This window comes from Harmonia axyridis, chromosome 1 (assembly GCF_914767665.1).
Source record: "Harmonia axyridis chromosome 1, icHarAxyr1.1, whole genome shotgun sequence".
Classification (NCBI taxonomy): Eukaryota; Metazoa; Arthropoda; class Insecta; order Coleoptera; family Coccinellidae; genus Harmonia; species Harmonia axyridis.
Genome location: NC_059501.1, coordinates 65,803,917 through 65,828,898, shown reverse-complemented (window position 1 = coordinate 65,828,898; position 24,982 = coordinate 65,803,917). Strand labels below are relative to the sequence as shown.

The 24,982-nt window shown below is 34.5% G+C and overlaps 1 protein-coding gene across 8 annotated transcripts in view; it reads left to right on the top strand.

Annotated features, from left to right (window-relative positions):
* LOC123670925 (protein roadkill) overlaps positions 1–24,982 on the top strand; it is a 114,210-nt gene that overhangs the window by 53,572 nt on the left and 35,656 nt on the right. For 2 of the 8 annotated variants that reach the window (XM_045604516.1, XM_045604517.1), the window contains one exon: positions 6,183–6,291. The exons of the other annotated variants lie outside the window; for them this stretch is intronic. In XM_045604516.1, coding sequence (XP_045460472.1) covers positions 6,284–6,291 — 8 coding nt within the window. In that variant the 5' untranslated portion in view covers positions 6,183–6,283. The remainder of the gene's footprint in view (positions 1–6,182; positions 6,292–24,982) is intronic. 8 annotated transcript variants of the gene reach the window in all.

Here is a 24,982-nt window from a genome sequence, read left to right as displayed (position 1 = left end):
TCACTCGAGTTTGTCACTGACATTTTTGTATTAGTTCCTTGGTGTGGGGGTCGAGTGACACATGACTTTCATGGTTTTGCAATTGTTTTTATAAATATACTGAAAAAAAACTAGTTTGTGCTCGTTTTGGTTTGAAAAAACTTTTTGAAAGTGAAGAAAATCGAGTTGTCAAGTTTCTGAACTAATTTTTAATTCTTGATACGATGTGCAAATTGCTTACAGTAATAATGTACTCGTTCCAACATTTTCTCTTACATTCTTAAAATTTCAGGTGTTATTTTATTATATGCTAACAATATTACCTGGGAAGATATTTCAAAGAAGTGGGAGGAAATAATAAACAATTTAAACTCAATTTCTCAAAAATTAGGATTCGTTCAGTATCCCGGCCCCTTCTTCACCCATAACTTTCAACCAGATTTTTTTATACCAAAACGTACGCCAAACAGAAATTTACAATTTCACAAAATGCACTACCTTCAAGATTATCTGATTATCTCTCTGATAATTTACACCATTCCATTCAACCCCTAACTTCTATATCAAACCAATACGCTCTATTAGTGATGACGTTACACAACGCCATTTTAGTTCTCCTGTCAGTGTTCGGAATCCAAACAAACAAATTGTCATTCAAATTAGTACGTTGTCGTTGAAGAAATTGGCTTATTTTGATAAATAACATTATTTAAGGAACGATTTTACTATTGATTGATAGACAGAAGGCACGAGATAAATGCCAGTAAGTTCGAACTTGAAGTTCAACTGATAAACACATTTTTTTACAAAATCTGGGGAATGTACAGGATTCAAACCTCGTTCCTTCTGTCTATCAATTAATACTGAAATCGTTCCTCAAATACTCTTATTTATGAAAATAAGCCAATTCCTTCTACGACACCGTAATAATTTGAATGACAATATTTGTTTAGATTCCGAACACTGACAGGAGAACCAAAATGGCTGTAGGTGACGTCACTCTAATAGAGCGTATTATCTTGATATATGGATAAGATATATGCATTATATAGGATGGATGGCCGACCATCGACTACTGTCAGAAGATATTCCAGGGGTGGCCAAAATGTCCACCGAACCGAACGGTCACCCCGAACCGTAACACTGTCACTAAAAAATAGGACTACAAGAAAAATGTTTACAGGACTTTTTTCCTTTATGATTATTTAAGGGATCGTACACCCACGAATTTGCATTCACATTACTCCCCCTCAAATAAAGTTTGACCCGTCTTTGCATTTTTCGGAAGAACTCGTACTGAAATATCCAGCTGTTTTATGTGGATCTCCCTGCATGGTATTAAAGTGCAAAAACCACAGGTGTATAATATATAGTCGTAGATAAACCGCAGTAGATTATCATGTACCGCTAATTCTACCGTGAATCTTCCTTCGTACTAACCGAGCAGGGCACATATTTTTCCATATCTTCGGGTGGGTGTCGCTTTCATTAAAACTGCAGGTGCATTTTCGAGAAAAGATTAATGCGTTTTGAATCTCCCGAGAATAGTTGATTGGGGAAAATTTCTCGTCGCGGTCGAAAATTGCATGTTTACAGTTTTCCGTAGGAGGTATCTGATATTACGCTGGGGAAATTAGGCGAAGCGCGTTATCACTCCTACAGACTGCACCTTACTACTAATGGAAAATTTTATCACCTACAACCTAGATATTTCCGCGTAACGTTCATACCATCAGCAATTTTTCACTGTGGCTCTCGTTTTTTTATACAGGGTGTTACCAAATAAGTTCTGTTATGGATCAATAATAAGTAAATTTTGATTTTTGTTTAAATTTTCATAAGTATTATTTTCAAATTCAATTTATATATTTTTTTTAACTCGATCTAAGTTGGTTACGAATAACAAATTAACGAATATTTTATTTTCAAATGACAACAAAGAACTTAATCAACCTTGTATCTTATTTCTTACTATTGAGAAAACTTTATACTGATAATTTGAAATCACTCATCCTAATCACAGTTTTTTCAATCCTGATTCCACAATAAGTCCTGTATTCTATTGACTCATTCTCCTTTATCGAAATTCTAAATCAAACTCTCTTCTTATTTCGGCTTTCTCGATTTATATTTGTCTTACTCCATACACCATTGAATTATTTGTTATTTGTTTCATTTAACTTTCAATATTATTGAATTAGATTTATCATTACTTCTACCAAAAACCAGTTTTGAGATCTAAAACTATTTTAACTCGATCATCTCAAAATTATCAAAATAACACTTCTCTTCTTTTAAGCTATATCTTTTTTCAAATATCCCCTTCCTTGCGGTCATATTTCAAGAACCCATTCAATTAAATTTATCTACACATCTTGTATCTGAAATATTTTCAACTGAAACTTAGATGAATCAACCTGAGATTAACTCAGGAATTTGGATTGAGCATTTAGATTAAATATTTTATAAAATTATTGGACTTTTTATTTCAATATAATATATTGAATTATAATAAATTTATTTGAGAATCCTTAACAGGGGTTGAATAATTGTAGGGGGTTGTTCATGTGAAGCTCTAAGGCCTTTCCTTGAAAAGTTAAACGTTTTCAAAAATTGGAAACAAAATTTTTTCTCGAAATTGCTAAAGAGTTGAATGAATGTCATTTTGAGATGATTTCCAAAAAAAACGAAAACGGAACAGCTTCCTTTTTTCGATTCCATTTGCAGACGATCTGTTCATGTACAAAATTATATTTAATATTTTCATTAGAAAGCTATTACTTTTAAGGTTACTGTACAAGAATTGAAATTGAAATTTGTATCGAAATTTTTAAATTTAAAAATTTCTGCTGAAAAATGCAATAAGGTTTGCATGTCTCAGCCATTTAAAATATCACAACAAAATTGAAAGAATATTCATACTTTTTTTTGGTAAAACATGACCACATAGGCCTAAGTTCTTTTGTTTACATAAAAGACACTCTTCAATTTTCCACAAAGATTTTCTCTTCAAAAGCTTTGGCACTTATTTGGTTACACCCTGTATGTTAGAGGGGTGGAAGAAGATGATTACAGAAAGGAAATTTAATGGTTTATTTATATGAATTACTAGCGTGTGCAAAATGTTTGTATGTAACACAATTAGTTGAGTGCGTTTGAATGTTACATTTTAGATGATATTGCATAATATGATGTATGTAGTTTAATGTGGTAGGTACGTGTTTTTCTTGCACTGATGAAAGATCTAATTACCATATATTTTTCATTTGCTATTCTTCGCTTCAAATATTCATGAAACATTTCAAAATACAAATTTTAAAGAAGCTGTTAAAATCTTATTAATTTGATGATTAAAAAATGCAGCATTTTTTAAATTTTTTAGTTTATGAATATTTTTCTTTTCGAATCGTTGCGTTTGTCCAAATGGTTTTTCAAAATATCAAGAAATAAACTGAAAGAAAAATGGAACTATGTATTATGTTCGTTTTCACACGTTCGAAGTAGAAGAATGTGGGAATATTCTGCATTACCTGAATTTTAAGGAACTCGTCACAGGGTGCTTCAAATATTGTGATCAGAATTTGTCCATAACTTATTTCTTCAAATTAAAACTCCATTTTTTATGATTGTGTTGTATTTTGCGTAGAAAAATAATGATAGTGTTTTAACATGTTCATTTGGAATTTTCTGAATTTATGTCGTACGTAGAGTCAAATTCATAAAATCTGTTCTATAATCAGTGTTCAATTTTCTTCTAATGTTTTCAGATGTGTCAGAATTTTTTTTAACTGAGTGAGCTTCCTCGAATATTGTTAAGTAATTTCGTCCGTCAATACGTCAACTTGTAAATAACTAGAAAGTATTTTCGTGAAACACTGACAGATCGATCAACAACACGTCGGTATTATTATCGTCTAGAAGGTCTGTCCAATCGCGTGCGTTCCAGCTAATACGAATCGGCCTCGTATATTCCTCGTTCAAGGAAACAGTTTATCCAAAACAGAGAAAAAAAAAGATCACTTGTGCTGATTTTTCATCAAAATAGATTGCGTCAATGCGGAACCCGCCCTATTTTTGCGTAACGTGCATCTGACCTATTACCAAAGGCCAAATTCATGAGTGAGAAGACGATTAGTTTTGTTTGGAGTTTGTATCTGTTCATTATCTAGCCGAATAAAACCGCTGTAATCACCTAAAGCATTTCGACCTTGCCCAAAGTGTATTTTCAGCATCGCCGATACGATTCGCGAATTCGCTTCAATGCCAAAGGCCCACTAGTTATCGATGTAATGGATTTCGACAACGTTTGCTGCTACACCAGTAAATTCTGTCACACGGCGCGGGATAGGAAATTTTGGGAACCGCTGACAATAGATCATAAAGGTTAGAATTATACTCTTAGCGGGAGATATTCGAATTTTTTGACATGGGTCTTTTGGGATATAACTTTAATATCTATCTAAATTTAAAAAAAAAGTACGTGTTTCCAACGTGTGCAATGGTGTACAGGATGTCCTAAATTCGGTGCTCACTGCACACATCTCGAGAACTATAAGACTTAGAGAAAACATCGTCTAGGACACCCGATATCTTTTTTCGAAATAATTAGAAAACAGAAAGCAAATCATAGATATTTAAATTGATACGTTCTCAAGTTACAAGGCGTTTCTTAAAAATGACCGTTTCAAATATTTCGTCATATCTTGGTTTTCGTTTGAGATATTCGAAAAATTTTTAAACGTTTTTTTTTAAGTAATTTTATGGTTCATGATTTTCATAACAGATCATAAATATTAATAATCGTTTCAGAGATATGGAGGAAAAATAGTGTTTCTTAAACGGGACACTCTATATTTTTGAACACAGTTTTTAGCCGCTGATTTGTTGAGAAACATCCCGTTATCGGTTTTTCAAAAATGTCATCCGTTTCAAAGATATACAGTTTTTGGACTTATATACAGGGTTAGAACTATTCAGAGGGGCCACTACAGGGATATCTAAAACCGTTAGAAAGACAGGGTGGCTCAAATTACAAGAAAAGTTGCGTTATTTAGGGATGAGCGTGTTGGTGTGAACAGATCCGAAATATCTCCATTGGTTCCCGAGATATCTCGAAAAAACTGAAAGTCAAGATTTTCTTTCTTTCTGTATAACTCATTTGTTTTTGGAGATAATTTCACGAAATTTTCGTTATAGCTATTATCCAATATAGAGATACTTATGGTGTCTTCAGATTCTTTCTGTTTTCCATTGTTTCAGAGACGCGATAGTCTAATGATGATTTCACATAAAAACTCTTCAAATTTGCGTACCTAGACTCGATATTTTTGTAGAGTGTGATAGATTGTTGAATTCGTAATTTTTTCTTTATCACCTCATAAGGAAAACCACTTTGGCGTCCATAAGAAAAAAAAAATTGACTGTCGCGTCTCTGAAACAATGGAAAACAGAAAAAATCTGAAGACACCATTAGAATCTCTATATTGGATAATGACTACAAACCGAATTTCGTGAAGTTATATCCAGAAATAAATGAGTTATACAGTAAAAAAGAAAATCTCGATTTTCAGTTTTTTCGAGATATCTCGGGAACCATCGGAGATATTTTGGATCTGTTAACTGCAACACAGTAATCCCTAAATAACGCAACTTTTTTTGTATATAACTTGATATTAATAATATACACTACCTACCCAAATCATTGAATTTTTAGTGTAAGTTGCAATATTTCACCGCTGCAAACAATTATAGTTGACTTAAACGAAGGGACTGAAGTATTACTTTTCTGGTATACAACGTGGAGGCTGAACCAAGATTGATGATTGAAACATTTCCACATTATAATTATGTATTAAGGTACTTGAAATAGGACTCTTAATTCAATGCGATAGATTATTGTTGATTCCAAGGTTAAAATAGGCAGATAAATACTATATTTAAATATAACGTGTAAATAGACTTCTTACATGATTGAAGAATGTACACGCCACTGCAAATGGGCAATGCCATTTGTAAATTGTGTTCATTTAGAGTAGGATTAAAAATTGTGCTAAACATTTTCTGTGATATTGAATACTATCATTTACGGACTATGTCAATGGAATCATTGGTTGACAAATAGTTCAGAGCAGCAGTGTATTTTCTATTTTTAATCCATATTTCTGCCTTGAAGCATGACGAATCTAAATTCTGCTGTTTTTCAGATACAGCCATAACAAAAACTGTGAAAAACTGGCAACATTGGATGATCTTCCTAATAGATTCGTGGAAAATATGGATAATGCTCTGATCTTTGACTCTCCTCATGCCTAGGTAGAAACAACTTTTTAATCAATTGGTTTTCATTTTGTTTCATTACTCAACTTTGATTTCACTTCAACATCGATCGATTTGTTAAGTATATTCGAATGACTAAATTTTGAATTAGTGTAACGTTAATTTTTTTGATATTTTTTTTATGCAATCCTATGATATGATATCGCTGACAGGTATATGCTTTTTTAAATATTTCGATTGAATTAAGGCTGCTATTTGAATATGTTTTCTATACTATTTCAGCATATCTCCTCAAAGTACTCTCATCTGAGTTTTTCAGGTTGAAGAGGAAACCAAATTTTGAATGAATTCATTCGAATGAAGTTTAAAACAAAAGTGTTCGGGAACAACATGAGCGTATGCTGCCTCTGAAAGGCTATCCCTCACTTAGACCTCTGGAAAGGGTGGGCCTGACGATGCCCGTAATTTTCTTATTTTGAACCGGGAATGGTCTCAAACGATAAGGTTTGACTCACTCTTCCTGAATCTGCCCTCAACTTATGCAAAATTTCCTTTTGATAGCGTCGGTAAACGAGTGAAAATGCAGGCAGAATATCGACAAAAACTACCAAATATTTTCGTAACAACAAATACTACTGAGTAACAATGTCAAGCTTTAAGCAACATTTTTGTAGGCAGGTAATTTTTTTCCTCGGGCGATAAATTTAGCACTTTTCATTATTTCCCCCCTTAAATCGTAGAATATACAGAATGATTCAAAAATACCAGTCATAAAGTTATGCAGTTAATATTAGAAGTTCTGTCAAAAAATGTTTTTTCTATTTCCAAAAAATAGGGATTTTTTCTGTAACTTCTCAACGATTTGGGATAATATTTGGCTCACAGTAATCAGCAATATTTATTCGATTTCCTTTTTTGAAACATATCTATACAGGGTTAGAACTATTTACACTACAGAGATATCTTAAACCATTAGAAAGTGGCTTAAATTACAAAAAAGTTCCGTTATTTAGGGATGAGCGTGTTGGTGTGAACAGATCCGAAATATTTCCATTGTTTCCTGAGATATCTCGAAAAAACTGAAAGTCAAGATTTTCTTTTTTTTCGCATAACTCATTTGTTTTTGGAAATATCTTCACGAAATGTACCGTATTTTAAAATAATAATCTGATATAAAGGGTGAATTACTTTCGAGTAATGACGTTACCGTCATTTTCTTAAATGGAACACCCTCATTTTGTCTCAATTTTCCGATTACTCTAGCTGAGCTGATTCCAAAAATGTATCACATGTTGATTCCGATTGGTACAGGGTGGACAAAAATACAATAGTTTTGTGTGTGCTCATGAAGTAACGCGTTACATTCTTTATTAATTAAATTAATAATATTATCAAAAATACTTATTGTCTAGCAGCGAATGGTTTGAATGTAACACCCTGTAGTTTGTTACATTTCAAGATTAATAAAAATGAGCTGTTTCCAAACATGTTCGGTACTTGTGGTCTAGCAGGCAGAATATGAAAGAAATTATTTCTTATTTTTATACATTTTTATTAATCTTAAAATGTAACAAACTACAGGGTGTTACATTCAAAACAATTGCCGCTAGACAATAAGTATTTTTGATAATATTGTTAATTTAACTAATAAAGAAAAAGAATGTTACGCGTTACTTTATGAGCACACACAAAACTATTGTATTTTTGTCCACTCTGTACCAATTGGAATCAACATGTGATACATTTTTGGAATCAGCTCAGCTAGAGTAATCGAAAAATTGAGACAAAATGGAGGTGTTCCATTTAAAAAAAATGACGGTGACGTCATTACTCGAAAGTAATTCACCCTGTATATTAGATTATTATTTTAAAATACGGTAAATTAAAATCAAAAATCGACGTGTTTCAGGATTATTTCTTAAAATGGTCTGTTTGTAGCTAAAAATGAATTTGTTCCATACTTTACGGACACAGTGTATAATCGGCAACGTGCGAAACTAAACCAGATCGGAATCGCGCAATCTTAATTTCGGGCAAGCGAAACCGAGATAGCGTCGACACGATTTCTCAATGCGAAACTTCCATATATCGATAAACTTCCCATAACGGTGCCAAGGAAGTCGGTGTTTAATAACGATAAGTAGGCGAGATCGAAACAAAAGACGCGCGCTCGACTAGGCCGCGACCCCTTCTGGTCGCCCCCTCCGCCGACGCCACTGTCGTCGACGACGACATCGGCGACGCAATCAGTGAAAGTTTTTTTTTTTAGGCAAAATAATCAAAGCGAACGGTCGTTTCACAATTATTCGAAGTGTTTTTCTCTGACCTGTATTGTTCGGCCGAACTGTGCCAGATCGGTAACGAGAACGTATTACTGGGTTAGGTTATGTTGTACGGCGTGTACTCGTTAATTAAATCGACGAATGTATCTCTAGTAAACATTATGAATGTATTCGAAATTGATTCCTCGCATATCCCTTGGTGAAACATACTTTCAAAGAAAATAAATAAAAACAGTAAAACACTTGACAATACTTTTCACAATTTATTAATAAAATATGAATCAAATAATTTGACAACTTTGTGTCTAATCCTTCACAATAATATATCTGTATGATATATTTAGTTTATTTTTGTCTTGGAATATATTCCAATTCTAAAAATGACAAATTTAATAATCAACCAAAAGAAAATTCAAAATGACTAAAACTGTACAAATTTAGCTAACGGTTAATAAATTGAACAACTAAATTAACATAAAGACAGACGTACGTTCCGGAATTTTTGTATTTAATAATACAATTTTTCCTCATCATTGCCTTATAGTTCAACGAAATTATTAAATTTACAAACTTACCACGTGTATATCTACCTCAACAAAATTGCAAGTAAGAAACTACAAACTAACTAAACGTATCGGTTTCTCTGTTGAGGATTCACAGAACAAGCCATTACTGAAGGTAGTCATCCTTTATCAAGAAGACTCATTAAACTTTTATAATGAAATATAATATAATTATGAATATATCCAGGACGATTACTTCGGTTTCAATCATACACTAATAAACATAGATAGAGGGAGTATACGCAATTTTTACATGTCCCCGACATGGTTAGATTACGTTGTCGGATTGTGATATATTTTCAAATAGACAATTTTATTATTTCGCTATGAATGTATATTCTATTAAATGAAATATTTTTATTTGAGTGATTCCCGATTGAATATGTAAATTTGAATATTTGGAATCCGATATTTTTCCTGATCGTCGAATTTATATTAAGCAGAATATTTATTATTTTCTGTATCTACCTGCTGAAATTCATGGTTTGACAACTTTTGCTCTCCTACTGTCATCGGTTGTTTCACGTCGTTTGGCGCGCTTGAAGTATGTGTCCTGAATTTCTGATATATTTAGGTATTTATTTCAATATATTTTAAGTTGATATGAAACGTTGATTCACTATGGGACTTAAGAAGTGCGTTCTTTGTGGAGAAACTCGAGAATTGAGAGAAATAAGGTATCACTGATGTGTTTTCATTTCCGCGCGCTTCATGTCAAATTTGATAGTTCATGTTGGGGAGAAAATTTGTTACTGAAAATGACTTTATTCTTGTTTATTACTCTGAGGAAAAATCTGATGGCACAATCATTTTTAGATCATTTTAGGCTTTTGAACCCACTGCCAAATTCCCTGATGTGCCATTTTAAAAAATAATGGATTCTGTTAGACTTAAACCCAACCTTACTTAAAGAACCTATTCAATACCTATCCAGTAAGTTTATTTTCAGCTCTAATTTATTAACTTATTACAACATTTTATGGTCTTAAGTTCAACGATATATCATGGGTTCTACTAGATACACTCTCAATTCAATCAGATTTTTCATATATATTCGATTCGCATTTGGTACTGCTAGTTTTGGGTGAATCTAGTTCTAGTAGAACCCATGACATCTCTCTTTATATAGTTGGGTTTAGCTAGCTAAACGGTGAAGCTAGCAGAACCTAGGATATTTTTCAAGAACAAAAATCAAGTAATTTAGAAATTGGTTCAAACGTTAGCCTAAAATGAGCCAAAAAATATGTTTCGATCAGATTCTTCATGTAAATTTGATTTGCATTTGGTACTACTAGTTTAGAGTGAATCTAGTAGAACCCATGATATCTCGTTAAACTAAAAATCGAAATATGTCGTAATAAGGTGAGAAATCAGCCTAAATAGAGACAAAACTACTTTGTAAGTGAATTTATTCTGAGGATTTTTTTTATGGTTGGATTCTGCTAGCTGGATGGTAAAGCTAGCAGAGACCAGGATTGCTTTCGAAAACGCAAATTCAGAAATTTGGCAGTAGGTTCAAACGTTAGCCTAAAATTATAGTGTAATCAGATTGCCCTTAATAAATCGATTAGCCTGTTGGTTCTGCTATCTTAACGTTAAGCTAATTTCAATAGACTTGAAAATAAATAAATAAAAAAAATTGAAAATTCTTCTAGCCTTCTTCGCTCCTCTATCGGCGTATCGAAATCCCAACACGTCGCCCATAAACGACGTCGATAAACGATCCATCGGTTCATCTGCTGGGTAATGCGAGCGTACGCAACAAGAGAGTCTCATTGACATACTTCCGAACGCCGGCATGCCACTGCCGCCTGCGATCAATCATTCGGTATTATTCAATACGAGACTAGGGTGGGCGGACTCTGAAGGATCGACCAGGAAAAATATGTCAACGACTGTCGACTACGGGCAGAGGTTGTGCCCCGCGGGTCGCCTCATAAACGCGCGCTCTTGGAGGAGCCGGGACCTAGTTATTTTTTTCTTCAATACGAGGAAAAAGGGATGTTGTCTATATTTTTAAATTGCTTTTATTTTGTAGATAAGCCCTATAGAAACACGAAAAATAATATATTCATGGAAACATATAGAAAGTACCAAAAAAAAATACGTAAATAAAAAAAGTCTTCAAAATTCCCGCTGAAACGCTCCAGTTTGTCACGATATTATGGTGACGTCACAACACAATACGCTCTATTAGTGTGACGTCACACACCGCCATTTTTGGTTCTCCTGTCAGTGTTCGGAATCCAAACAAACAAATTGTCATTCAAATTAGTACGGTGTCGTTGAAGGAATTGGCTTATTTTCATAAATAAGAGTATTTGAGGCACGATTTCAGTATTAATTGATAGACAGAAGAAACGAGGTTAATACCAGTAAGTTTGAATCCTGTATCATTCCCCAGATTTTGTAAAAAGCTGAAAAAGTTGAACTTCAAGTTCGAACTTACTTATATTATTCTCGTGCCTTCCGTCCACCAATTAATAGTAAAATCGTTCCTTAAATAATCCTATGTATCAAAAAAAGCCAATTTCTTCAACGACAACGTACTAATTTGAATGACAATTTGTTTGTTTGGATTCCGAACACTGACAGGAGAACTAAAATGGCGGTGTGTGACGTCTTCACTAATAGAGCGTATAGAGTCACCATAGACATAGACAAACTAACTAGTTTATCTGTGGTCGTTTTTTTATCAGTATTTCAGATTTAATTTCAAAACGTATCTAGTGGCTCGAACATCCATGTTCGAAGAATTTTGTATTTGGTTATTTTTTATTGGGTTTCTTGTATATTTTTGCCAGCGATTGCATGTTTTTGGCAATATTTTAAGTTATTTGGGAAAAGAACTTTTATGAAAATGAGTAATTTTTGAAAAATAAACACTAATGGCAAAAACGATTTTACGATTTCCTTAGAAATTTTCTTGTATTATTTTCGAATCTGTACGCATCTCTACTATCTATCCTATTCATGGAGTAAGATTTAACGGCTCAACGGCGAGAGCGTCGGACTAGTAATTCGGAGGTTGCGGGTTTGAGCCCCGCTCGGAGAGGTACTTTTTCCAGAGTTGAAAAATTGTTTGAAAGCGTGAAATTAATTTGATATGTAAAATTTAACCATAAGAAACATAAGAATGAAGTGTATTCTGAATAATGTGAAAATATTATGCAACGCCGTTCGTGAAATTTTGTCAAAAATTATATCAGTAGATTTTGGTAGATTTCTGAACGTTGTTGGTAGATTTTTAGTAGATTTCTGCGGCAAGTTTAGTAGATTAACCATATTCCAATCTGCCGCGGGTCGCCTCATAAACGCGCGCTCTTGGAGGAGTCGGGACCTAGATATTTTTTTTTCTTCAATACGCGGCAATTATACGCGTTTACGAGCATCCTCGAAATGTGACTGCGTCCTATTAGGGTCGACGCGAACGGCCCGATGTCGAAGCTAATTGCAATTACGACTGTTGCTACAAGGGTTAGGGAGAGTGGGCGAATCGGGAAAAAAGGTCACGTGCTTCGAATTATTGAATTACCGATATAGCATCGATGACATTGCGGATTAGGTGTGATCGTTAGTTACAGAAAAAATTTGTTTAGCTTACCTACTGCGCGAACACAACGTGGGGATCGCTGTGGAGGGTTTCTCGGAATCGGATCGCACGTTGTGCTTACGTGAATTTTACAAAAATGGCAATTCTGCTACTTTTCCGCGAAAAAATGTCTCCGATATCAAATGATGGTTTACGAAAGATCTACATAAGAAATTTCTCTGTTTCAGTATCGCATTGAGTTCATTAAAGTGCTAAAAGCAGTGCTGCAATGAACTCATTACAGCGTCGTTTTCAGTTATATTTTTAGTTTTGTGGTTGTCTACACTGACTTCCGATCCTATCAAATTCAACACACGTCATTTGTCAATATAATATCATTTGGATATAGTGAATTGATTTGCATCATTATTCGCAATTTCTCTTGATACTGGTGGTATTGAATCAATTTCGTCAGAAATAATTCACGAATTTAATGTGTAACTTTAAATTATTTCAAAATTCGAAACATTCAAATTCCGTAATCTGTCAATGTTCGTAACAGTCACACCAACTGCCAAAATACAATACAAGAGTTACTAGGATATATAATCTGAATTTTCCATTGAATTTCGACAATATTTCATCAAATTTAACTGAAATACGATCAGCCCTATTCTGCAACTTCAAATCGAATAGAGATGGAATGGATCGAATAGAAATGCACCGAAATCGTTTCGAATTGGTAATCTGTAAGTCAAATAGGATTACTATGGATATCAATTACGACTTATATTTGTGGATAAAAGAAGAATTGGATACAGAATACGAAATTTGGACGCGATAGAAACTGAAATATTCTGAATTATCATATTACGATCCGATTCGTTCGTTTCTATTCGAGTTACAGAATAGGGCTGAATATCGTCTAATACTCGTTGTAGAAAGCAATTACAACACTCATGCGTTCGAAAACTCGCTCCTTCGTCTCTCGTTTTCTAATTTCACATTCCTTTTGGAATAGGAAGGAGCCTATTCATCTACTCTTTTCAGATTGTACTATTAAGTTACTGTAAAATTCAAATATTCAGATGATTCTATCAACATTTGTCAGAAATCCTATGCTAAAAACCATTGGAAAGAATCAAAATGCAAGATTGCAATATCTCATCTTCAAACCAATTATCAGGGTGGACAAAAATTTATTTATATATTTTTCACTTTATTACAAAGTGTTACAATCATCCAATTTAAGTCAGATATGCGCCGTTTTTTTCGATAACCTGTTGCCAGCGAGAATCCAACTTCATAATACCCCTCTCGTTAAAGCCATTGTCCCTATTTGCAAAAAAAATCTAAAATCGAATATCTAATTTTCACAGGCCTGTACTGTGTCCAAATTGTACCCCCAAGCGTGTTGGCCATGGACAGGAACAGGTGGTAGTCACTTGGTGCAAGATCCGGACTATAGGGTGGATGCAAAATAACTTCTCATGTTAGCTTTCGGAGTGTCATCAAAGATGTGTGCGTCCTGTTCATTTTTCATCTTCAGTCACCATTCGCTTCACAAATGGGTTGATTCTGTTGAGATTCAGAAGCTATTGGCGGATGGAAATTCGGCCCACGAGATATTTTTGCGTCAGAACGTGTGACACCAAAACATCGAGCTTTTTTATATTTGATGGACTTATTCCTTACCTGGTAGCAATTCGTTATGAATTAAGTAAAACAAAGTATTTCCACTGATATTTTATTGTCTGCGACCATTGTTTCGCCAACATTGTGACTTCGTCGGGCTACCTTTTTGACTGATAGTATCAGTAGTGATCAATCAAAAAATTTTCCTGACGAAGCAACGGTGTTGTCGAAATAATTGTTGGAGACAATAAATTAATCGTGAAAATTACTTTTTCTCTGACAGCAACATTGATTTTGTAGATACATATCAATCACCAAATTATAACTTTTCCTGCCTAGGCAGCAAAATGATTATTCTCAATGAGAATAAAACATTCCACATTTTTGGCGATCATGTTTTCGCGACCTCCCTTATTCCTGGACGAGTAAGTAATTCTAAGTTGCCATCACTGTCCGTAATATAAATATATCCGATGATTTCTCGGATGATTTTCCACAAAACTGTCAGAAATTTCAAACTATAATTATTATAGACATATAGATTTTTATAGCATCAAATTTCGTTTAAATTTATCACAAACGTTTTTTCGAGAAATTCTTATGGCTTATATGATACTCATTACAGATCATAGAAATTAATTACCGTTTTAGAGATAAAAAGGCCTTGGCTGAATTCTTAGCCTGGCTACGCTCGGCTATGAACTATAAGCCGCGGCAGTCAATCTACTATTTTGCTGCCTAGTAAAACAAATAACTATTATTTTATTCAATCAGTTTTTTTCAATTCAGTCGTTTGCAAATGGTTCAAAACGATTTTATGAATTTCAGCTCCTGGACAGAAACATGGACTCCTAACATAACGGTCTATCTAGATATTTATCATGATTTTATCGAAGAAAACACATCTCTTCTATTTTAAAATGATAAGTTGTGTGGACGTTTTCTAGGGAGTTTCAGTGCGGTCTCCCATCCAGATATCGAACCCACCCGATCCTGCCTAAATAATTTAACACAACGCAAACTCATCACTTTTTTTCGCTGAAAACCTATAGCTATAGCGCTCCGCTACCGGGTCCATATTTATGTTTCGTCGAGCTCTTCCCGCCTGCCCCACAAACAACAAAGCCCACTCGTTATCCGCCAGGAATGCTCTTGTCAGCTCCAACGTTGTTCTAACGGGATACCGGGAATTTCTGGAGTTCCATGTCATATTTCACCCTCCTCCCCCTCCTCCTCCTCGTCCCCCTTCGGGACGAAAGAGGGGCGCTAGACGGAAACGGTCCCCTTTCATTTCCCGGCCTACTAGATATGCGGTTTTTGTTCCTCCGCAGCGGCGTCGGAAGCCGCTTTAACAATTCATCTTTCGTCTCGATTGCGCTCTCGAATTCGGCGGGGGTTCCGTATAACTGTGAGAAACGTGCATTCCGGATTGTTTCCGAATTCGTTGTTTATTTTTATGCAGATTTATATCGATGATAAATGGGTTATATGCCAATTTGGGCTCCTAAATTCGTAGTTTTATTCGCATTGTGACCAGTAATACGAGAATACTCTCTAATGAATTCAAAATTGTTCGTTTAATAGTCCAACAACTTCGATAATTCAAATGAAACACCCTGTATATTATAACTCTTTGCTGTTCGCCGTTGGCTCTTGATTATCTTTATATTATACAGGATGTTTCGAGATTCGACCTGAACCTTGGGGGACGTGTTAGTATGACTCATTTGTTGTCGTTTGAGCCATATTTATTGATATCCGAAAATCAACAGTTTCCGAGATATTTGAGTTCTTGTTTTTTTTTTGAAAGATTTTCCATCTTACTCCATTTTTCGTCAATTTTTTTTCAACGTTGACCAAGTTTGATTATAATTTTGGATTATTTTCATCAGAAAAGGATTTGATATGTATGAAAAAAGCCAAACTATGCTGTATTAGATATTGAAAAAGAATCAGTATGATTTGAAAGTTGGTATATGAAGAGAAGAAAAATCAATTTCTAATATTAATTTTCCTGCAACTTTAGAAATTCACTATTTATGTATGACAAAATTATGTATTTAAAAAATTTGCCAAATTCCTTCTACACTACATAAAAAAGTTTTCGTTAGAATGCAGTAACTAGTTTCGTTTCATCAGCATTTTTTTTTTTAAATAACCTTCTGAATGTTCGGCATAAATATAGAGAATGTGTATTCAAAAGGGATCAAAATATTCAAAATCCCAATATCCTATTACTTATAATGTATTCTATTATGCGAGTTGGTTATTCCGAGTTGGTGTTGTGATCTTGTACACTAATTATTTGCTTTTTCCTCTCTTTTTATTTTGTTACTTTTCTTTGGATCATTTGTATTTGACTTGTCCTATACTGTAATGTCTTAATGGATCAATAAAGTTTATTTATTTATGTCTACGTGTATTAATTCTGAATATGCAGATATTCTTTTTGTGTATGAAATGCTTCCGAGGCCCAGAAAGATTACTCACGTATATTCCCAAACAGGCGTATTCCATAATACAGCATAGTTTTGCTTTTTTCATACAAATCTTTTTCTGATGAAAATAATACAAAATTCAAATCAAACTTGGCCAACGTAAAAAAAATTGATGAAAAATGAAGTAAGGTGGGAAATCTTCCAAAAAACACAAGAACTCAAATATCTGGGAAACTGTTGATTTTCGGATATCAATAAATATCGCTCAAACGATAGCGAATGACTCATACTAAAACCTCCTCCAAGGTTCACGTCGAATTTGGAAACACCCTGCATAACGAGTATATCTCGAACAGAAACCAAGATATAGCGAAATATTTGAAACAGTCATTTTTCAGAAACGCCTTGTAACTCGAGATCGGATCAAAATATCTATGATCTACTTTCTATGATCTTATTATTTCGAAAAAAGAAATCAAGAGCCTTCGAAGATTTTTTCTTTGAATCTTATAGTTCTCGAGATGCTTTCAGTGAGCATCGAATTTGGGAGAACCTGTACTGAAAGATTCGATGAAGGAGAACTCGAAACAAAGCTCCATATCATGAGGAACAGTGGAATCTAAACTAGTCGTGCATTTAGATTTCATTGTTAGTAGTTTGGGCGAGAAGTGATGCTTCATTTCAACTGTGAGGTACTGATGAAAACTTTCATTGCGTTGTACCGTGCGACCGATATTTTTTAGATCGGAACGAGAGCCCTGTTTGCGCATTCCACGTTTTTCGATCGCTGGATCCGGTTCTGTTCGACGGATTACCCAACTGACGCCATTGTCAAATTTTACATCATTTCGAGCGCCATGCCAGTTGTTCGACTTTCTCCTCCCATGAACTAGCACGAAAGCTGCTACCACGGCCCAGGTACTCGCTATGACCCTTTCTCATGCCTTCCTTGAAGCGTGGGGGGAGAATGCCTACCAAAATAGGATCACCGAGAGAAATCATCTACCTCTGAATCATACAAATATTTTCTTTGAATAGTAAGGAATTATACGCATTCAACTTGTATAGATTGTTTAACGTTAATTACCATTATTTCTACATATACATTCGAAAAGATACGTTTGAGTACATTTTAAATAGACGTCAATATTTCCTGATTTTGGTTCATTGAAATGTGCAATTTTGAGAGCAAATCTTATGTGACCTATATTGCTTGCAAGTCAATCGAAGGTTAAGGAAGCTTTGTAATCACTTATGGTTCGAGAAAAGTTTGGGACAACCTGTACAATGTGAACTCATTGTAAACAACTTTTGGATAACTTTTTTAATAACGGTCGCCGCTTTTAATATACTATTGCCCTGTGTATCTCAAAAACTGATCATAGCAAAGCCAATTCTGTTTGACCTTATAATTGTATACTCGAACTAAGAGTAATGACAAAAAATTGGGAAAATTTTTTCAGGGTAAAAACTAAACTAATTTCATTTTGAATAATGTCTGAAATGTCTACCTAATAGGTAAGCAATATTTGTCGCGCTAAAGTGTTTCATTCAAGATGTTACTGCAAAGAAATGTCTTTTTCCAATTTTGATACCCTGAATCTCGAAAAAAAGTCATAGGATTGAGTTGAACCTACAGAAAATCTGAATATTTGGAATCGGATATTTTTCGTAATTGTCGAATTTATAATAAGCAAAATATTTATAATTTTCTGTATCTACCTGCTGAAATCCAAGGTTTGGCAACTTTTGCTCTCCTTGTGTTACCGGTTGTTTCACGTAGTTTGGCGCGCTTTAAGTTAGTTTTCTGAATTTCTGATATATTTAGGTAATTATTTCGATATATTTTGAGTTAATATGAAACGTTGATTTACTGTGATTCGACTGGCATCATTCGATTTCTTCTCAGTGTTTCTCTCCATGGAACAGAACTGCGCTTTCTGTGCCACACTTTTTGTAATGTCCTGCGAGCATTCAACTCCCATACTCTCCCTTCTACTCCACTCCCAATTTGTTCCCTCCATATTCACTAACACAAATATTCCTCAAAATTACTTTTGTTTTATTCATAAGAAACAGGTCCCTGCTCGGGCGCCAATTTGCGATGGTGACATTCTGGGGAATTAACTCGAAGAACCAAAAATGCTCTTGGTAATCGGTCAGTCTAGTCGAGATGAATTTACATGTGTAGCAACTTATCCTGAAATCCAAGGTTTGGCAACTTTTGCTCTCCTAGTGTCATCGGTTGTTTGACATCGTTTGGCGCGCTTGAAGTTTGTTTTCTGAATTTCTGATATATTTAGGTATTTATTTCAATATATTTCGAGTTAATTTGAAACGTTGATTCACTATGGGACATAAGGAGTGCGTTCTTTGTGGAGAAACTCGCGAATTGAGCGAAATGTTTTATCACTGATATGTTTTTATTTCCGCGCGCTTCATGTTAAATTTGATAGTTCATGTTGGGGACTAAATTTGTCAACTTAAAATGACATGCTCCTCCTATCTATGTGGCTCTGAGCTGCCTTTCAACGATATCTCATTTTCGGTCGACGGAAGAGCCTTCGGCGGGACACCCTGTATATCTCCCTCATATTGTTAAGCGTTAACGTTGGCGTCGTCGGAACTGCCACGGAATTTCGATCTGGGGAAAGCATCTAGATCGTGGTCCTTTCGCCGTTTTCACTCCTCACTCTCACGCGTCGTGAAACCAGGAAGCGAAAAGAGAATTGTTTCGCCACTGTCGGCGCGCTACAATTACCCCGCGTTATCTCTCCACAGGCCTGCAGGAAATCGGATTCGGTTCTATAGCCGATTCGCGATGAATTAAATCGACGGAGATGGATGGATGGAAATGCATCGGAACGATTGCACACGTTTTCGGTTTTTTTTTATTGGCATTGTTGAGCCTTTAACACGAGTCTGATTCCCACTGGAATTTTAACCTCTTTGAATGGAGGTAAAGAATTATGAGCCGGTGATGTTCCCAAACGGTAAGGTATGAATCGCCAAATTCGCTTCTGACCACGTGAACATGATAACATAGGTACATAGGAAATTTTCAGAGTGAATTGGGATCTGAAATTGCTATTGAGTTCGTTAATTAGGGATTCACGTCTTGGCTTGATTTTCAAGTTACTTTGCTTGAGCTTGACTTGATTTCAAGTCAAGCTCTAGTCAAGTAGCGGTTTTATTGTGTAGTGTCACATCAATAAAAAAATTATGATATAAGAAGGATCCTTGTGAAAAAACACTTTTATTTATTAAACTTATTGTATAAAAGAACCAAAAATAGCAACTATTTTGCAGTAGAAACATAAATTAAATAACTATAAATCATAACAAAATAATAAAGTTTCTTAATATTGAGAAACCTCCAGGCATTGTTTAATTCCATAATTTTCCATCCAAGATCTAAGAAATATGAAGCATCTTATAGATTTGTCGCATAACCTATTGCGGGTTTTTGTAACTGTAATAGCAGCTCTGGAAAATTGTTTTTCGACAGGAGCTGAAGATGCTGGCGTTGATAAAAAATACTCAATTTTTCTGTGACAATAGATGTGATAATGTTGAGATTTTATATGTAGGGAAAGCCCGAGTAACACGAATATGTTAAAGGAAAGGCTAAAAAAGTTTTCATTCTCGATTATTAGAAAAGTTAAAATATAAAGGTTCAATTAAAATAGAGAATGAAAACAAAATTGGAGAATCAAATTCATTTCAGAGCCGGAAATCGAGGTGTTGAGTTTTCGTTGGACCACCCTGCATGATTACATTATAATTGCCAATAGAGAAGATAGAGGAAGTACGCAATTTTTACGTGTCCCCAACATGGTTAGATTACATTTTCGGATTTTTATATATTTCCAAATCCAGAGTTTTACTATATCATTATGAATGTATATTATATTGAATGAAATATATTTATTTGAGTGACTCCCGATTAAATATGCATATTTGAATATTTGGAATACAATATTTTTCCTAATTGTCGGATCTACAATAAGCAAAATATTTATTATTTTTTGTATCTACCTGCTGAAATCCAAGGTTTTGGCAACTTTTGCTCTCCTAGTGTCATCGGTTGTTCCACGGCGTTTAGCGCGCTTGAAGTTTGTTTTCTGTATCTCTGATATATTTAGGTATTTATTTCAATATATTTTGAGTTAATATGAAATGTTAATTCACTATGGGACATAAGAACTGCGTTCTTCGTGAAGAAACTAGCGAATTGAGTGAAATATCGTATCACTGATATGTTTTCATTTCCGCGCGCTTCATGTCAAATTTTTTATTCATGTTGGGGACGAAATTTGCTTATTGAAAATGACATATTGAAAGAGTAATTGCCACATCACGGTTACTGCTACGATCAAATTAAATCCATTCGATTCCAGTTCATTTTTAGATACACGATTCAGACTTGAAATCGCAATCGAAAACGCAACAATCAAAAAATCCGATACCTTTCAGAGCGTAAAACACATTTCGACATCTGCCGCTCTAGAATGCTATCAATTTAGAATTGCCGGCTCCGTTTTAGAAAATGGCATCGAGGATTTTTCATTCCTCGTCCGAGAGATATGACCCGAGTAGAGCGAGCGTTCATGTCCACGAAATTGAGTGTTCTTTTTGCTTTCTAAATAACGATTCTTACGGTATCGCTTTGAATATGGGCTCCGGCATGCACGATCTCCTACAACGTGCGGTCTTGCTACTTTCGTTTGTTGACTTTTAATTTACGAAAGCGCGATTTTGAGGACGTTTTCGATCGAAGGGGTTTCTTCGATCTGTTGCTCGGAATTTTGGGATATCTGTAGTTGTTGTCCAATTCCTACGAGGTCGTTGTCGAAAATTGGTCGATTATCAGATATCCACAAAAAAATTCGTGAGATATTGATGGGAAAGGACCAGGCAGCAACCTAATGGAATAATTGTCACCGGTAAATTTTTCTGAATTTTTCGTATTTTGTAAAATATGGCCTCTCGAACAATAAAGTCTATTCTAACTCAATACTATGAGTAGTTTTCGACATACAGTATGTCGAAGTTGAAAATGGCATTTCTCCAAAGTAACATTTTTCGTAGGAAAACATCTTGAATGACACTCTTTTTCGCGACAAATATTGCTTACCCCTAAGGTAATAATTTCTGACCGGTTTTTTATGAAAATTATTATAGATACGAGGTGAGTCAAACAAATCTGCCATTCTGCCACGATCTTGTAGAACAAAATAGTGCGAGAATATCGCAGATTCGCAAATATTTCATGGTCATATTTTATTATTATATGATGGTACTCGTAACACTCCTGCCACGGATTTATCTATTATTATCTGTCAAATTTGTGATGCAGAAAATTTTTCTCAAACCCACATTTTTTAATGCAAAAATCGCTAAACAATATTTATGGGAATATTCCATCAATTTCAATGAATAATCAGTGATTTAGAGAAAATAATCTATAATACTAGTGCAGAAGGCTCATTCCACTACTCGTTCATTCAAAAACTCGACACTTTTTGGCTCGTTTTTGAATTTTTAACTCGTGGAAGAATACCTATTAATGCCTTGTGCACTTGTATTATAATTAACAATTATAATACAAGCAGAAGACATTGATATTCTTATCTTTCTGCAATTTTTATTAGAATTCATGGAATATTCACATAAATATAAGTGATTTTTGCATTGAGAAATGTGGAAAGTTTTCTGTATCACAAATTTGACAGATAGATAAATCCGCGACAGGAGATTTCCGAGTACCAACATATAATAATAAAATATTATCGTGAAATATGTGCGAATCTGGTATACTCTCGCATGATTTTGTTCTGCAAGATGTGGCAGAATGAACGGATTACCCACAGAATTAGGGAATAGTTATTTATAATACAAGTGCAGAAGGCATTGATATTCTTCCACGAGTTCAAAATTCAAAAACGAGCCACGAAGTGGCGACTTTTGGAATGAACGAGTGGTAGAATGAGCCTTCTGTACGAATATTATACATTATTTTCTCTAATTCATTGCATTTTCATTGAAATTAATGAAATATTTCCATAAATATCATTCAGTGATTTTTGCATCGATAAATGTTGGTTGGCAGAACTGATTTCTTCAAGGCAAATTGATGAATTGACAGATAAAGCCGTGGCGGAAAGTTCGGAGTACCAACATAGAATAATAAAATATAACCATGAAAACTGTGCGTTTCTGATATATTCTCGCACGATTTTGTTCTACAAGATGTGGAAGAATGAACGGAATAACCACAGAATTAGAGAAAAGAAATATTCTGCCACAGTTTTTTGCCCGATACACACGAAAATATCGATTACATAAAACAGTTTGTGTACCAAACGTATTTGGCCATCACACAATAATCCGAAACGCAAAAGAAACTTTCCATTTCTATACTGCCTCTAAAAAAAAACGCGACGATATACCTTTCCGCACTTTCATTTCTGGAAGCATCGATATTTTAATGGTGGAACGCTCGATAGAAAGGCACATTTTTTGATTTATATCGAACTTTCTTCGACGAAAGTGAACACAGAGCGAAATGAAGCAATTAGAGAGTGAGAAGCCGACTCGACAACAATACATAGCCTATATACAGGGTGGCCACTTTTTCAATGGGATTGTATTGGTAACTTTTAAGCCATAAGAGTTAGAAGGTCGGTCAAATGGAGAAAAAGTTGCATGCATAGAAGCATTATCAAGCAGTTCAAACAAATCGAGATTATCAGGGCCGGTTATTGAGATATCATAAAAAAAGTAAATTCTATCATTTTGATTTTTCTTTTTTTCCCACTTTATTTCAAATATTATCAAAAAATGTTACAGGAATTTTTTATTCGACAGTGTATTGTTCTCAATTTGACGTAATCAGATTTCGTATCCAACGTTTCGTGCTCTCTGGGCCACCCTGAAGCTTTTTTTTTCCAATACGGACCTGTATATTTTATGACACTTTTCGGAATAACTTTTAACGCTGAATTCAACGATATATCATACAATGTCATTCAAAGTTGATTTTCAGGTGATTTTGACCCTTATCCAAATTTCTTTGGGTCGGATCTGTAGTGAATGCAATTTATCAAAAACTGCTGTTAATAAAATAGTCAAGAGACGCGAATACAATGATTTTAAATTTGAATACCAAGCCTTCAAAACTTATATCGTAATGATATCAAAATAAAGTTCGATTCTGGAACAAATGACAAATCCAGCGATAGTGATTTCTCGCGAGCAGATTGAGAATGTATTGGAAGGTATTCAAGAAGACGAAATAAGCAAATGTATAAGAAGTATGGGTTCCAGAACCGTTAAGTGCATTTTACAAAATGGTGGACATTTCGAACACTTACTTCATTCATTTTCATTTACTTTCGAGTAATCATTCGATTTTTCTTTCATTAAATGATAATTCGTTTAATTATTATGAATTGAAATATGTAAATAATTATTATTTGTTTCTTGATTTGATTCTGATATGTTCCATTTAGTTCAAGATGAGTAAGTTGATTTTCTCATCGAAATGTATTGCTTGTTGTTAATTAAACTAAAAGTACCGAAATGTAATACAGATCCGACCCAAAGAAATTTGGATAAGGGTCGAAATCACCTGAAAATCAACTTTGAATGACATTGTATGATAGATCGTTGAATTCAGCGTTGAAAGTTATTTCGAAAAGTGTCATAAAATATACAGGTCCGTATTGAAAAAAATGAGGTTGAGGGTGGCCCAGAGAGCACGAAACGTTGGATACGAAATCTGATTACGTCAAATTGAGAATAAAAAATTCCTGTAACATTTTTTGATAATATTTGAAATAAAGTGGGAAAAAAAGAAAAATCAAAATGACAGAATTTACTTTTCTTATGATATCTGAATAACCGGCCCTGATAATCTCGATTTGTTTGAACTGCTTGATAATGCTTCTATGCATGCAACTTTTTCTCCATTTGACCGACCTTCTAACTCTTATGGTTTAAAAGTTACCAATACAATCCCATTGAAAAAGTGGGCATCCTGTATAAATATTGAAATTTCTCCTTCCAACGCGAAGGTTTCCATTTGAAATCATTGTTCTTAATGTTCTTATTCGATTCCATCGGTTTTCGGCACGTGACACAGGACGGAGATTTACCGATTGTACACGTGACCTGATCCCACGTTGGATTCTGTGCCTGACAATGCGAAGAAACGGGGTAGGCGGAAAGTTGGTTGGAATCGGGTAAAGGAGGGACAAGTAGGACAAGATGATT